We start from the raw sequence: 16,015 nt of genomic DNA on the forward strand, positions 1-16,015 counted from the left end.
CATAAATTTACAAAATTTACTTTTTAATTTGTTGCACATTGATGTATTTTACTTACATATTTAATATTACCATTAAACATAATATCTTAAACCACATGATAATCTCAATGTGCAACTCAAAATGCTGCACATAATTAGTGGCTTTTCTGGGAGTGCCCTTCTGTAGCCTCCTTCCTTTCCTCCTGCTAAAGTACTGGGAACAGGGACAAAAATATGGAAGCTTGGGGATCAGAGATTAACTAAGTACTGAGAAACCTCCCACCAGAAAGCAAAAGTACATCAAAATTAGCAGCTGCTTAAAAGTTCGCAACCATTGTTAAATGTTGGCCCAGACCACTCGGGGTTCTTTCCAGCCAGCTACCTCATTCACTTGCCTGATGATACGAGGACAACACCTCTCTGCTGGGCCTCATTACTTTGGAATTCCTCAGTAACTTTTATCTGAAGCAGTATCTGCTTCTGATGCATTGCCAAAAGTTTTTACTCAGCTTCTTTGTGATTAAGTGACAGAATTTTATGCTCCACATCATGCAGATATCATGCAAATATTCCTGTTTTCCAAGCTTCTGTTCTCTTCTCAGATGGTGGATTGAGCTCTGGCTCCAGCAGGAATTTTCTCAAAACAATTTTCATAATCATTTCACCTGCAATCTACTTCTGTGGGGCCTGTGATAGGCCATTCAAGGTAGTGCTTTTCTGTGACTTCTGGCTAGTTCATAGTTTCTTGTGCACCCTTGGTTCTAGCATTGGCTCTTCTTTTTTGAAGTTGATAACTTTCTTTCGTATATCCTGTTTGGAGAAGGCTGGAGGCATTTCGTTGTGCTTGGGCCCAGGATGCCTCATATCTCGGGACCTTGGCAGGTTTCTTTAATCCTTTTCAGTTGCCTGTGTATTCCCTGGACAGTAATTTTGGAATTGTTGGACAAGAGGGTTATTATGGTAACTCTGCCTCTCATGTGGGGTCCCAGTTGTTTTTGGTTCTAAAGAACAACTCTTCAATTTCTCTGTTTTCATTGACCTCATCTTTCTCATTACACACATTCTTTGTCCAACATTCTAGATGAATAGTGTATATCGAGTTCAATAGGAGGTGCCAAATTAATCTTGGCTCATCTCCAATGATCTGAGGAATGCTGACTGGTGCATTCCAGTTCACCTTCAGGTCCAGGATTGGCAAGGGATCAAAATGCATAATTTCTGCTACCACATTTTGGGTCTTCTGTTTTACTTATATTTGGTGTCAGAATCTTTGCTACACTTACTTGGGCTTACTTGGACTGGATGGCTTGGGCTTCCTTTTGTAAGGGTTGTCTCCTGATCAGGAATCTGGTCCTTACCCATTTAGCACGATTTAGGTTCCTCATTAACTCCTGAGCTGGTCCTGTGATTATAGCTTGCAACACGCCCAGGTGCAAGAAATAAAAACACAAAAAGCCCAGCATTGAATGTAATGAAACGCCATTTTCTGGGTGAGCCCTGGAGGGTCCCTGAAGCTTATTGGGCTAATGTATGTTATATTAGACCGGGACATTAGCTAAGGAGTTTAGACCTACCAGGGACCAGCGCCAGAACCTGGCCCCTTCAGAGAGGTTCCAGGGAGCAATGGCCCTGGAAAACCCCCTTGTGGTTGGGGTTTTCCTTATCTGCCATCGACCGGGGTTAGGCACCCAGAAAGGTAGGCATAACAAAACAAACCCCACATGGTAAAAACTAAAACAAAAAACCGAACAGAGAGGTAGAAACTCCCTACAATCCCAAGGAAACAAGCAAACATCACACTTTACTGCCGCGCCGATCGTCCGCACAGCCCTCCCCGCCCCGAGAGAGAGGGGGAAGCCCCGGACCTACCGTGCTGGCTGCCTAGCACCAGTTCGGAAGCTAAGTTTTAACCAACCTCGAAAAAACCGCCGACCAGTGAGAGGGAGGGTTGCCAGGGAGCCTCCGGGGCTCACCCAGAAAATGGCGTTTCATTACATTCAACGCCGGACTGTCTGTGGGTTTCGGGGTCGGGGCAGGGTTTAGTTGGGGCCGAGACTCGGGCGGTTTTCGGGGACTGACCTGTTCGGGTTGGGGGACGGAGGTTTTTCGAGCCGGTTCCTCCTGCCAAGGCTTCTGAGTCTTACCAGCAGCCCTTTCTTGCTGCCTTTCCCATGAACTCTTGCTTTTCTTTAAGGGCGGAGGGCTTGGAGGACGGCTCTGCCCCGGGGCCTCTGTTGTTGGTTCCTTGGGTTGTAGGGGATGCCTGCTAGCAGTTCTGGGGCGGTTTGCCCCAGCCTGGGTTTTCTGCTTTTGGGCGGCGTTTTTCGCCCATCCAGTCTGCTTGCTTCCCACTTTTGCTGGTGTATTTTTGTATCTCTAGCGTCAGTCACAGCCCCTACTAGCGGCCATTTTCGTCTGCCGGTTTCCCGGCGTGGCCACCAGGGCGGCGTTGCGGTTTGTTTACATGCGACTGGGTGTGTGAGAAAGCCTCTTGGATGAGTTTTCAGCTTTTTTCAGGTGTTTTTATTCTCCTGTTGTCGTTGCTTTGCTTTTCTGGTGTTTTCTCCCTGTTGCCTGTCCCTCTGGGGACATTTGGGTGTTGAATTTATACTCCCACACCTTGTCCCTCGGTTTTCGGTCTGCTATGACCGTTTTCCCAGGGGGTTCTGTCTGGGGGCTGTGCCTTGCCTTTCTGTGGTGTTCTCCGCCGGCAAATGTGGTGGTTTGGGCTCCCCCTGGTTCGATTCTGGGTTCCTTTGGGTTCTTTGGTTTCGTTCCGGAGGTTTCTTCCTCTTGGGCCCCCTTTTGTGAGTTCAGGGGGCTTTGTTTCCTCGTGTGACCGGGTTCTGCCTTCTGGGGTTCCGGGGTCTTCCTGGCTTGCAGACTGATCTTTTTGGGTCTTGGCACATGTTGTGGTCGTGCTGGGACTTTGAGGTTTTGCTGTCGAGGTGGGCCTTTTGATGCAGTTTTGTGCCTTCTTTGCCTGGCCGGCGTGGTGCTTTCTACCCACTGGTCGGTGACTTGTACTTTTCTTTTAAAATGTATGTGTGTGTGTGTACGCATGTACATGTGTACGTTGTGTGTTTGTGTGCACGTGTATACACACATGTGTGTAACATACCTTGTGTGTATGTGTGTATATATATATATACAGTATATGTATGTGTATATACATAATGTGTATATGTGTGTACTTTTTCTTTCGGAAGGGGTTCTGTTCCCTTCTCTGTTGACGGGGCGCTGGGGGAGCTGCTTGGTCTGTTGACTCTCGCATGGTCCCGCTGTTGGTGGGCGCTTTTGGTTGTCTTCCGGCCTCTGGTGGCGTCGGTGGACGGCTTCTCCCCCTTTGGGAGGTTCAGAGCTGGCGGGGTGGGCTTCTTCCCCTGTGCTTTGTCATGTCATCTTAGTGGGTGCTTTGGACGTGGTCTATCCGCCCCCATCCTTCTGGGGTTCCCGTCTCCTCTTTGTAGTCATGGGCCTTTCGCATCTGCAGTTCTTCTGGACTTCTTCAGTCTGCGCCCTGGATTCTATGCCCTCGGAGGAGGACCGTTGTCTTCTGTCTGGCTTCTGTTGGGGCCAGGTGCTTGGATGGTGGCCCTGGACCTCCAGGTCACTTCTTGGCACGTTCCTCTCCAGTTTTCTGGGACTGGCACAGTTGGTGGTGGGGCTTCAGGCTTGCCGCTTTTGTTGCCTTCCCTATTTTGTAATTGGCACTTGGTGTATTTACGCATCTTTACCAGATCTTGGTGCCCTGTCTGAGTCTGCTTGGGATTCAGTGTCTGGCCTACCTCGACGACTGGGTGGTGTGGGCTCCCAGTTGGTCCTCATGTCTGCTCGCCAGGGGTGTGGTTCTTTCCAGATCGCCGGGTCAGTTTCCTAGTGATCTGGAGGCCACTCCATCTATTTCCGTCCCGCGTTCGAACCTGGCTGGATCTTGTTTAGGGCTCTTGGGCTGCACCTTGTCTTTCCCTCCAGAAGTATTGCTGCAGCTGTGGTCCTGCATTTGGCTGTTTATGAGGGGGTCCCGGGTTGCTCGGCGGTTGCTCGAGCGGTTGTGTGGGAGTCTAAACTTCAATGTGCTGGTCTGCCTGCAGGGTCGGGTTTGGCTTCAGCGTCTGTTTGGTTCCTTCGGAGACTCTCCTTCCGCGTCTCTTGCAATCGTTAGGTTCGTCCTCCGGGGATCTTGTGTTGGTGCTGCGTCATCAGCTTCCTTTTTGGGGTTTTCGGGGTTCCGTGCCTTGGCACCTCCCCAAGCCTTTGCTCGATGTTTTCACGAATAGGTCACCAGGTCAGCTGGGGATGGTGGGGTCTGTCGGTCCATCAGGCTCACAGCACTGTTCGAGAGTTCGTGGCTGTCTGGTTTGCACATCGGAGGGTTCAGGTCCCTTGGTGCTCTACCATCCAGCTCCATTCGAACTGTTCTTTGGCGGTTCTTCGCCGGACCCACAGAGTTTCTCTTAGATGTTTGACCTTTCGGGTTAATTCCTTTGAGTGGCTCGTTTGCTGGATTCTCGGGGTTTGGCTAACTGTGAGGTTCATGTCCGGGGTGTGTCCTACATCCTGGCAGACAGCCTGTCTCGGTTCATTCCTCTGTTCGCGGATTGGCCAGTCATCGCCGACTCGTTTCGTTGGCTCTGCCGGACGTATGGACTCCTGGCCATGGACATCTTCACGTCGGAGTGGTGTGGGCATCGCCCATTCTATGGCGCCCTTACCCGCCTGCGAGGTGTTCACGGTGTATGCCTTTTGGCATGACTGGTCGAGGTGGGGGTACCTGTTCCTCTTCTCCTGGTCCAGCTGTTGCTTCGGGTTCTGGCTCGGTTGGAGTCCATTCCCAAGGGGAGTAGTCCTCATGGTCTCTTGGTGGCCGGCCCAGTTTTATTTTCAGACGCTCCTTGATGGGTGTCCGAACCAGGGGCGTTTTCCTGCGGGTCCGCCTCTTTCGGCAGCTTGGACCGGTCCTGTACGTGACTGGTTCGGCCTTCTCCTCGGCTCTTCACATCTGGTATTTTGACACCACCTGATCACCATCCCTATATTGATCAGGTGGCTTCATTGATGGTGTCCCACCTTTGAGCTTCGTCTCAGCGACAGTATGATGTTCCTGGTGTTTCTATGCACCTTTTTCTTGCTCTTCGTAGGTTGTCTTCTCTTATGCATCGGGTTGTCTTGTCCTTTCTTGGGTTTTCAGGACTACAGCTATTTGATGTTTCTTACTGTTGCCTCGTTTTGTGCGGCGCTGGCGGAGCCGCTCGGGCTTGCGTTTGGGGTGGACATCACATCTGCTCCGTTCCCTACGCTTTCTCATATTTTGTTTCACCTCCGGCCTGCTCAAGCATCGCCTGAGCCTTCCTGGTCCTTGATCAGGGTGCCCTCTTATCTTCTTCTCCTCAGTTTGTGGTAGCCCCTTCGGTTCAAGTTTGGTTTGCATAGGTAATATTTTGTTGGCATGGGCCTCTGCAGGTCGGGTCGGGGAGCTTCTGGCTCTTCCGGTGCACAGGTTTCTGCTCTTTGGTACTGGTGGTAGGTTTGTACGTTTTCAGCCTTTCTCCGTCCTTCTGGCGACGGTCGAGACAGCCGCTTTTCGGAGGGGTCCTTGGGTTATTGATGCTTGATTGGTTCGGCCGGAGTGCGTCCTGTGTTGTCCGGTTGCGCCTCTTTGACGTTACCTGCATACCGTGTCTGGGGATGAGCTTTGGGTAGATCCGGTTCCCCTCGTTCCCTGTTTCAGGGCTCGGGTCCCCCAGGTCGTCCGCAGAGTTTTTAAGTTTTCCAGCCTGTGGTCTATTCTTGCGCCCGTGCTGTTCGGACGTTTGCAGCTTTCACTGCTGTGTTGGTGACATCTAGGGCTCATTTCGGGTGTGAGGATTTGAGGGTCGCACAGATTCCAGGCCACTTGTTTTTTATGCGTGTGTCTGCTCCTGTGCATTCTTGTTGCCTTGGGTTGCAGGATGCAGCCTGTTGTTTTGGCTTTGTGTTGCAGAGTTTGTGGCGGCCGCCTCCCGGGTCAGCCCTTTCTTTTCCTTCTCTTTGGGTGTGAAGCTCCAGGGAGCCGTAGGGGCTCCCCACAGAAAACCAGTGGTGAATGTAATGAAACATCATTTTCTGGGTGAGCCCCGGAGGCTCCCTGGCAACCCTCCCTCTCACTGGTCGGCGGTTTTTTCGAGGTTGGTTAAAACTTAGCTTCCGAACTGGTGCTAGACAGCCAGCACGGTGAGGTCCGGGGCTCCCCTCTCCCCCTCTCTGGGCGGGGAGGGCTGCGCGGATGATCGGCGTGGCAGTAAAGTGTGATGTTTGCTTGTTTGCTTGTTTCCCTGGGATTATAGGGAGTTTCTACCTCTCTGTTTGGTTTTATGTTTTAGTTTTTTACCATGTAGGGTTTGTTTTGTTATGCCTACCTTCCTGGGTGCCTAACCCCGATTGATGGCAGATAAGGAAACCTCTCTGAAGGAGCCAGGTTCTGGCGCTGGTCCCTGGTAGGTCTTAACTCCTTAGCTAATGTCCCAGTCTAATATGACATACATTAGCCCGATAAGTTCCAGGGAGCCTCCGGGGCTCACCCAGAAAATAGCGTTTAATTACATTCAACGCTGTTTTTTTTTTTTTTTTGCTACAATGTAATTGATGTGTGTATCTACTTTATTAACATTCATATTTAATTACCAAAGTTTACACTGTATTTCAAAATTCAACAGAAACAAAATGCTGAGTACTTCAAGAAGGTCTACAATGTTTTGGACCGCACATGGTATTTCTTTACTCCCACTGATCGTAGAGGACTTGAACCGCAGCAAGCTCACACTGATGGTTAGTAACACAAAAAAGGAATTCTTAGAATTCACAAATTTCTTTTAAAATTCAAAATTTGTTAGTACCGAAATTTTTTGTGGCATTTATCCTTACAAATTAAACTTTTCTGGGGGGGAGCCCCTATGGCTCCCTGGAGCTTACTAGGCTGATATGCTAATGTCAGACTTTGGCATCAGTCATGTGTATGGAGTTCTTATGGGCCTACCGGGGACCACGAGCCAGAACCTGGCCCCCTCTAGAGAGGCAAGGGGAGCAATGGCCTATAGAAACTCCCATGTAATTGGAAGCATTCTATATCTGCCATCGACCGAGTTAGACACCCAGAAAGGTAGGCGTCCCAAAACAAACCCCTATTCTGGTGAAAATTGCAACCAAAAGTCGAACGAGTGGATAGAACTCCCCAAACAAAACGAGCAAACTAGTATGACGTCACCCATCGTCACGCCGCTGTCTGCTCAGCCCCCCCCCCCCCCCGCCTTCCCAGGAAGGGAAAGGAGTAGCCCCAGACCTACCGCACCACCGATCCACACCCCAGCTCTTGTAGCTGATGCTATCAGCTCAGTTGTGTGCTCTGGCTTGCAGCACTGTGCCTTGTGTGTGGCTGCGGTACTCCAGGGTTGCGAGAGCCAGGAGTTATTCCTCAGTACTCGGGCTGCATGCGCCTAGGGTTCCCTTCCCTAGGTAATTACCTAAGTGTAATTACCTAAGTGTAGTTACAGGATGAGAGCTACAATTGTGGTGTCCCGTCTCCCCATCACTCTTTGTCATATAATGCTTTGAAATTACTGACGGTTTTGGCCTCCACCATCTTCTTACCTAACTTGTTACAACCATCTACCACTCTGTTTACAAAAATGAATTTTCTTATATTTCTCCGGAAGCTTTATTTCGTTAGTTTGACCTCTTGACTATGACCTCTTGTTCTCGATTCCTGTTACTAGTTTGAACGTAGTGATCATATCACCTCTTTTTCTTCTCTCTTCTAGTTTTTGCATATTTAAGGCCTTTAACCTCTCCTCATAGCTCTTGTCCTTCAGTCCTGGGAGCCACTTAGTGGCATGGCGTTGCACCTTTTCCAGTTTGTTGATGTGCTTCTTAAGATATGGGCACCATACAACCGCTACATATTCCAGCTTTGGTCTAACATAAGTCGTGAACAATTTCTTTAGTATTTCATCCATGTATTTAATAGCAATTCTGAAGTTAGAAAGTGTAGCATAGGCTCCTCGCACAATGTTCTTTATGTGGTCCTCATGTGACATTTTTCTATCTAGAACCACCACTAGATCCCTTTCTTTGTCAGAATTCTTTAAAGATTTCTCACATTAACACTTTCGCGCTATCTGAACGCGCCGGCGCGTCCGGTTCCGTCTAACGTAAAAGCATAGTGGACATAAAGTTATGTCAACTTTTAAAATATTTGTATAAAATTCAATTTTTATCCGATTTACTTTGGGTTTGTTTTAAACTGCGCGCTATGAGGCTTTCTTTCTCACCACTAGGCTGCATGGTACAATAAGTTCATGAAAGGTGTGGATAACTTCGATCAAATGGTATTTTGTCCCAAACGGGTTGCAGGTGGGTGACTTTAGCCGTTTATACTGGTAATGCTTCCCCCATATCATGTATTATATGCATATGTATGTTTAGGGAATTTTATTCCGATCAATATACAACCAAAAATAACTGTGTGCAACAAGTATAAACTTGACAAACATAACAAAAGTAAAAACATTTTGTGTGTGTTTGACGCTCACTGATATGTTCCAGCGTTGTTTTATATTTGGCGCTATTCTAACTTACGCTTTGTTGATATTTTTTACCTATGGGCACATAGAACATTCTATTGCGAACACATTGACACAAAAATGAATGACGTACATAGAAAATTAATGTCATGAGAGTGAAATAAGTATAAACTTTCAAAGCGCCGTGCGTCGTCCCTTCACCGATACCGGGTAACAATTTCACCACTTCCCACACTCTTGCGGGCAGGCCGCAATCATTATTCTACGCTTATATTCATATCACCGTGTTGGGAATTTCATTGCGAGTCCATTGATAACAAAATTAACGCTGTAGAACAAGTGTGGAGGTGATTACAATCCCAAGAGTAAAAACATTTTGTTGCTGATGGGCGCTCACGGCGAGTCATCTTCGTAGTTATTTATTTGGTGCTGGTATCCCTATACGTTTCGTGACTTTTTTTACTGATGTTCTTCTAGAGAATTTTATTGCGAACACGTTGGTACCAAAATGAAATACGTAGCATGAGAACTAAGGTCAGAAGAGTAAAAAGAGTATACACATTTTTGTTTTTACGCTTAAGCGATAAAAACGCAGCGCGCACATTCGGTTGGCTGAGTGACCTTTGCGGAGAGCGCGAAAGTGTTAATCTCACATTCTCTTTAAAGATTTTCTCACACAATACAGGAAGAGGCCAAACCCCCAAACATACCAGTGATACAAAGATGCGACAAACAACTACACGTTAGTGAGGGGAGAGGCAGAAAGAAATTTTGAAAAAGGGATTGCAGACAAATGTAAAACAGAACCAGGTCTATTCTATAAATTCATAAACAACAAATTGCAGGTAAAGGTTAATATTCAGAGGATGAAAATGGGAAATAGAGTCTTGGAAAATGAAGAGGAAATGTGTGAAACATTAAACGAAAAGTTCCAAAGTGTGTTTGTGCAAAATGAAATCTTTAGGGAACCAGACACAATAAGAATTCCAGGGAACAACATAGAGGTGTCTAGAGATGAAATGGAAAAAATGCTCAAGGAGGTAAGTAAGAACAAAGCAGTTGGTCCAGATGGAGTTTCACCATGGGTTCTGAGAGAATGTGCACCTGAGCTCATCATTCCACTTCAACTGATTTTTCAGGCATCCCTGTGTACAGGAGTTGTAGCTGATGTGTGGAAAAAAGGCTAACATAGTTCCAATCTACAAAAGCGGAAACAGGTAAGACCCCCTTAATTATAGACCTGTATCACTGACAAGTGTAATAATAGTCAAAATACTGGAAAAAATAATTAAAACTAAATGGGTAGAACACCTGGAGCAAAACGATATAATATCAGACAGACAGTATGGTTTTCGATCTGGAAGATCCTGTGTAATGAACTTGCTCAGTTTTTATGATCGAGCCACTGAGATTTTACAGGAAAGAGATAGTTGGGTTGACTGCATCTATCTGGACCTAAAAAAGGCTTTCGACAGAGTTCCCCATAAGAGGTTGTTCTGGAAACTGGAACATATTGGAGGGATGACAGGTAAGTTACTAACATGGATGAAAAATTTCCTAACTGACAGAAAAATGAGGGCCGTAATCAGAGGCAAGGTATCGGATTGGAGGAATATTACGAGTGGAGTACCACAGGGTTCAGTTCATGCACCGGTAATGTTCATTGTCTACATAAACGATCTTCCAGTGGGAATACAGAATTACATGAACATGTTTGCTGATGATGCTAAGATAATAGGGGAGATAAGAAACCTAGATGATTGTCATGCGCTTCAAGAAGACCTGGACAAAATAGGTATATGGAGCAACACTTGGCAAATGGAATTTTATGTGAATAAATGCCATGTTATGGAATGTGGAATTGGAGAACATAGACCCCACACAACCTATAAATTATGTGAAAAATCTTTAAAGAATTCTGACAAAGAAAGGGATCTAGGGGTGGTTCTAGATAGAAAAACTGTCATCTGAGGACCACATTAAGAACTTTGTGCGAGGAGCCTATGCTACACTTTCTAACCTCAGAATTGCTTTTAAATTCATGGATGGAGAAATACTAAAGAAATTGTTCACGACTTTTATTAGACCAAAGCTGGAATATGCAGCGGTTGTATGGTGCCCATATCTTGAGAAGCACATCAACAAACTGGAAAAGGTGCAACGACATGCCACTAAGTGGCTCCCAGAACTGAAGGACAAGAGCTACGAGGAAAGGTTAGAGGCATTAAATATGCAAATACTAGAAGATAGAAGAAAAAGAGGCGATATGATCACTACGTTCAAAATAGTAACAGGAATCGATAAAATTGATAGGGAAGAATTCCTGAGATCCGGAACTTCAAGAACAAGGCGTCATAGATTTAAACTAACGAAATAAAGCTGCCGAAGAAATATAAGGAAATTCACTTCTGTAAATAGAGTGGTAGACGGTTGGAACAAGTTAAGTGAGAAGGTGGTGGAGGCCAAAACCGTCAGTAATTTCAAAGCATTATATGACAAAGAGTGATGGGGAGACGGGACACCACGAGCATAGCTCTCATCCTGTAACTACACTTAGGTAATTACATAATTTATAAGTTGTGTGGGGTCTATGTTCTCCAATTCCACGTTCCATAACATGGCATTTTTGTGGGGAGCCCCTACGGCTCCCTGGAGCTTATCGGGCTAATGTATGTTATATTAGACCGGGACATTAGCTAAGGAGTTCAGACCTACCAGGGACCAGCACAAGAACCTGGCCCCTTCAGAGAGGTTTCAGGGAGCAATGGCCCTGGAAAACCCCTTTGTGGTTGGGGTTTTCCTTATCTGCCATCGACCAGGGTTAGGCACCCAGAAAGGTAGGCATAACAAAACAAACCCCACATGGTAAAAAACTAAAACAAAAAACCGAACAGAGAGGTAGAAACTCCCTACAATCACAAGGAAACAAGCAAACATCACACTTTACTGCCACGCCAATCGTCCGCACAGCCCTCCCTGCCCCCTGAGGGGGAGGGGGGAGCCCCGGACCTACCGCGCCGGCTGCCAAGCTTCAGTTCGTTCGCTAATGTCAACCGGGATAGACGCTTCTCTGACCTCAGTTTCCTAGGCGGTGTTTGCCTTGTGTGGCGTTCACTGCCGTGTGTTGTGTTGTGCGGTGGCCAGGAGTACCTCATCAGTGCCAGGGCTGCATGCGCTTAGTGGCTGACTTCCCTAAGCGCCCTGTGATTACTGCCCTTGCGTTACAGGGTTATCTTCCCTGGAGCGTTCGGGAACCGTTCCCGTAGAGGTTCTTGCTGCTCAGCATTTACCTCACCCTTGGGGCCAGCTGGGGCTTGGGCCCTTGTTTGGCCCTGGGAAGGGACTGGAATTGTGCTGGTTAGGGCGCCAAGGTGTTGCACGACCTGCCACCTAAGCGGCGGCCGGTTCCTGTTGCCTCTGGTGACGGTGTACTTTTGCGGGGTTTTTCTTTTGTTTTTATTTTCATGCCTGGTGGGGGTCTGCCTAGTGTGGCTATAGTTCCACTGGTAGTGTTTGGCGGCCCTCTGCTAGGCCCCCGTGATTGTACATGTCGCAGGGGTTTTCAGTGCTATCCTCTACCCTCTTGTTATGTTTGGGTTTCTTAACCCTTTAACTGCGCAACGCGCCTGCAGGCCCAGGCCTAGGGTGCGCAACGTGCCAACCGGTGTTTGTATTTTTCTTTTCCAATTTAAAAGTGGCGCACGGTGACGTGGGTATGGAATGGGTAGCTGGGGGCCCCAGTGATTGTCCGCCATCTTGAAAAAAAATCCCAGCATGCCCCGCGGCCGTAGGGAGCCCCAGTTTCCAAGCAGTAACCATGTCTGACGCATCGTCAACGAGCTCCCGTTCCACAGCGACCCGCGGTCATGAAAAACGACTCTCTGAGGAGGAAATTCGCGATATATTGTACAACGACGGTGCTATGGATGATGACCTGGACTATGATCCTGAGAAAGATCTAACACAGAGGTCCAATACGAGTGAGGGGGAAACAGAAGTGGATGATGTGGCAAGCGTGTACGATACACGCTCCCCGCCCGGCCTGTCTCGCCGCCCTGGGTCAACACCGTTATCATCACCACCATCATGTATGTCCCCAGGTGCTAGTTCATTATTCAGTGATAGTACATGTGACGAATCGTTCTTGGGGTTCAGCGACATTGGCTCTGATACGAGTAGTGTGGACGACCCCAGTACTAGCAGTGGGGGTGGTACCAGGCGGGCTTTTGCTGCCTCAGCAACACATGCAGGCAGGCGGCAGCGTGTCTCCCAGCATGACGACAGTGGGCCCTCAACATCGGGTGTTCGTGGTAGGCCTATGGTTTGGAAATCTGCCTCAGCGTCAAGCATACTCTCACGCAGCTCCAGGAGCAGCAGCAGACGACGTCGCTGTGGTTTTTGTGGCCGTGGTGGTGTTGGCCGTGGTGTTGGCGCCTACACCAAACCCCCTGGTGTACTTGTGTGGGAGGATTGCGCCACATTTGTGCCCCAAATACCAACGTTTGTAGATACCGACGTTGGTGTTACAGCTTCATTCCCGTATACCGGTGATGATATGGCGGACATGGAATATTTCCAGGCATATTTTGACAATGTGTTCATGGACCATCTTGTGACCGAGACAAACACATACGCCCACGCCCTCATAGACAGCGGCATATTACCTGCCTCACGCCTCACGCGATGGAAGGATACGACAATGGACGAGATGTACGTGTTTCTCGCTATATGTATGAAGATGAAACACTCTGAGAAAGCTGTCGTCCAGGACTATTGGAACAAAGACAGCCTTGTTCCATCGCCCATCTTCAACCGTTATATGTCGCGGGATAGGTTTCTGTTGATTCTGAGGTGCCTGCATTTCGAAAATAATGCAAACGAGGACAGGGAAGACAGACTTTGGAAGGTACGCAAGGTATTCAGCGACCTGAGAGGGAAGTTCAGGGATTATTTTGTACCTGGACAGAATGTCGTTATCGACGAGTCGCTTGTATTGTTCAAGGGCAGACTGGCATTTAAACAGTACATCCCTTCCAAGCGGCACCATTTTGGCCTCAAGTTTTTGTGCTGTGTGATTGTGAGACTGGTATCATCCTGGACATGATCTTGTATTCCGGTACAGACGTCGACATACCAGCTCAAGATGAACACGGGTTCTCCGGCAGTGTCGTAAAAACCCTGATGGAGCCGTTGCTGAACAAGGGCCATATACTGTTCACGGACAACTATTACACCAGCCCCCTGTTGACCAGATACCTCCTCGCCCACAACACTGGCGTATGTGGCACTGTGAAGCTCATCAGGAAGGAAATGCCAGTGTTCGGTATAGGTATAGGTGTGGGTGAGTGCCAGTTGCGCAAGTGTGACAAGATGCTGTCAGTGCGGTGGAAGGACAGATGCGAAGTGAATATGCTGACAACGATTCACACCGGTGTCACGTGGGACACTGGCAAGGTCCATTATCAGACACACAACCGCATGTACAAGCCGGACTTTGTCATAGACTATAACGTGCCTCGTCGATAAGTGTGACATGATGCTTGGTGGTGTGGAGTGCGTACGCAGGTCAGTGAAGTGGACAAAAAAGTTCTTCTTCCACCTCATGGATGTCGCAGTGCTCAACTGCTACAATACGTACCTGGTGAAGTCCGGCAGGAAACCGTCTATATGTACCTTCAGTGCCAGCATGGTGTCACAGCTGCTGGTAAAGTATGGCAAGGAGGGCTCCGTAGTACCCCGCTGGGTGCAAGCAACGATGCCACACGCAGCCCCAGACAGACTGCGGGGTAATGAGAACTTCGGGGTACACAGGCTGGAGTATATGCCAGGCACAGCATCACGGGAGAAGGGTAAACGTGCATGCATAGTCTGCAGGAACACCACACGCCGACCCCAAAAGCGTAGATGCATCAGCACCTGATGCGTGGAGTGCAAGGTGCCACTCTGCCCCGTTGACTGTTTCGCAGCATATCACACACTCGCGGAGTACTGAGTGTGTGTATATAGTGTGTGATACTGTACAGTGTGTATATATAATGTACATATCAATATATTTGCGTGATATATTAGAAATAAGTGCAGGATAAGTGAACCATTTTGTGATGCATGTAACACAGTGTCTACGGACAGTACGGATGTTCTACTTGCCATAATATGGTGTACGTGATCACCATACATCGGTTCGGCACATGAAATGTAATAAAATCTATTTGGAACTGTGCGCAAAAAATGTGCAAAAATATATTCGCGGCAACTCACACGCCCCGCCCCGTCCACCCCACCGGCCCCGGGAGCATACTGCTCTGGCGCACGGGGAATTATGACGTCACGGTCCACCTTTCGGACCCCATAGCATCCAAAGTAAGTACAATTACGAACTTGCTTTGCTATACCCATATACAGGGAGGGGTTTTTGACACTTTCCAAAGAAAATAATTTTTTCCCAAGGTTTCATTTCCTGCGCACTGGGGGTTGTCATATTTATAGGCCGCGCAGTTAAAGGGTTAACCGGTTAGGAACACTTTGCCCGGGCTTCCCGTAGTTGTTACCCCTACGGGCCCTGGTAACCCCTGTCTGGGCTCGGGGGACCATTGAATGTGTCTTCCGGGTTCCAACCCGTCTTATACGGGATCGTTGGTTGTTGTGCCCTTGTCTCCAGGTAACAGTCGCCGCTTTTACCTCCGTCATGCTTCCTGTTGGGTCACTGACACCTTGACCCGGAAGTCTTGCGAGAGATTCTCTGCTTGTTCTCCAGTACTCTTCTGATGTTATTACTGTTCAGAGTACAGGCGGCGTCCGTGTTGCAAGCTAGGTTAGGTTGCTGCAACATGCTAGGTTGGTTTCCCACTCGGATGCCCCGAGGCCGCCCCGTTTGGTTAGGTGCTGTTCGCCCCTTTCCCTCCCTGTTCCCGGCTCTGGACTGTCTGTGGGTTTCGGGGTCAGGGCAGGGTTTAGTTGGGGTCGAGACTCGGGCGGTTTTCAGGGGCTGCCCTGTTCGGGTTGGGGGACAGGAGGTTTTTCGAGCCAGTTCCTCCTGCCAAGGATTCTGGGTCTTACCAGTGGCCCTTTCTTGCTGCCTTTCCCATGGACTCTTGTTATTTAAGGGCGGAGAGCGGCTCTGCCCCGGGGCCTATGTTCCTTGTTCCATGGGCTGTGGGGGAATGCCTGCTAGCAGTTCTGGGGCGGTTTGCCCCTGCCTAGGTTTTCTGCTGTTGGGCGGAATTTTTCGCTTAACCAGTCTGCTTGCTTCCCACTTTTGCTGGCGTGTTTTTGTATCTTTAGCGTCAGTCACAGCCCCTGCTGGTGGCCATTTTCGTCTGCCGGTTTCCCGGAGTGGCCACCAGGGCGGCGTTGCGGTTTGTTTAAAAGCGACTGGGCAGGTCCGTCTAATTACCGCAAGCTACCACAAGCTACACAAGCTTCACAAAGCTTCCTGGCAATACGTTAGTAATGCATAAATATGATATATTTACTCATTA

General features: G+C 48.3%; 1 protein-coding gene across 1 annotated transcript in view; it reads left to right on the forward strand.

Annotated features, from left to right (window-relative positions):
• LOC123769137 (protein unc-13 homolog 4B) overlaps positions 1-16,015 on the forward strand; it is a 441,599-nt gene that overhangs the window by 302,492 nt on the left and 123,092 nt on the right. The window contains exon 14 of the mRNA XM_069309818.1: positions 6,675-6,786. Coding sequence (XP_069165919.1) covers positions 6,675-6,786 — 112 coding nt within the window. The remainder of the gene's footprint in view (positions 1-6,674; positions 6,787-16,015) is intronic.

The sequence above is a fragment of the Procambarus clarkii genome, chromosome 66, assembly GCF_040958095.1.
Source record: "Procambarus clarkii isolate CNS0578487 chromosome 66, FALCON_Pclarkii_2.0, whole genome shotgun sequence".
In the NCBI taxonomy this organism is placed as follows: Eukaryota; Metazoa; Arthropoda; class Malacostraca; order Decapoda; family Cambaridae; genus Procambarus; species Procambarus clarkii.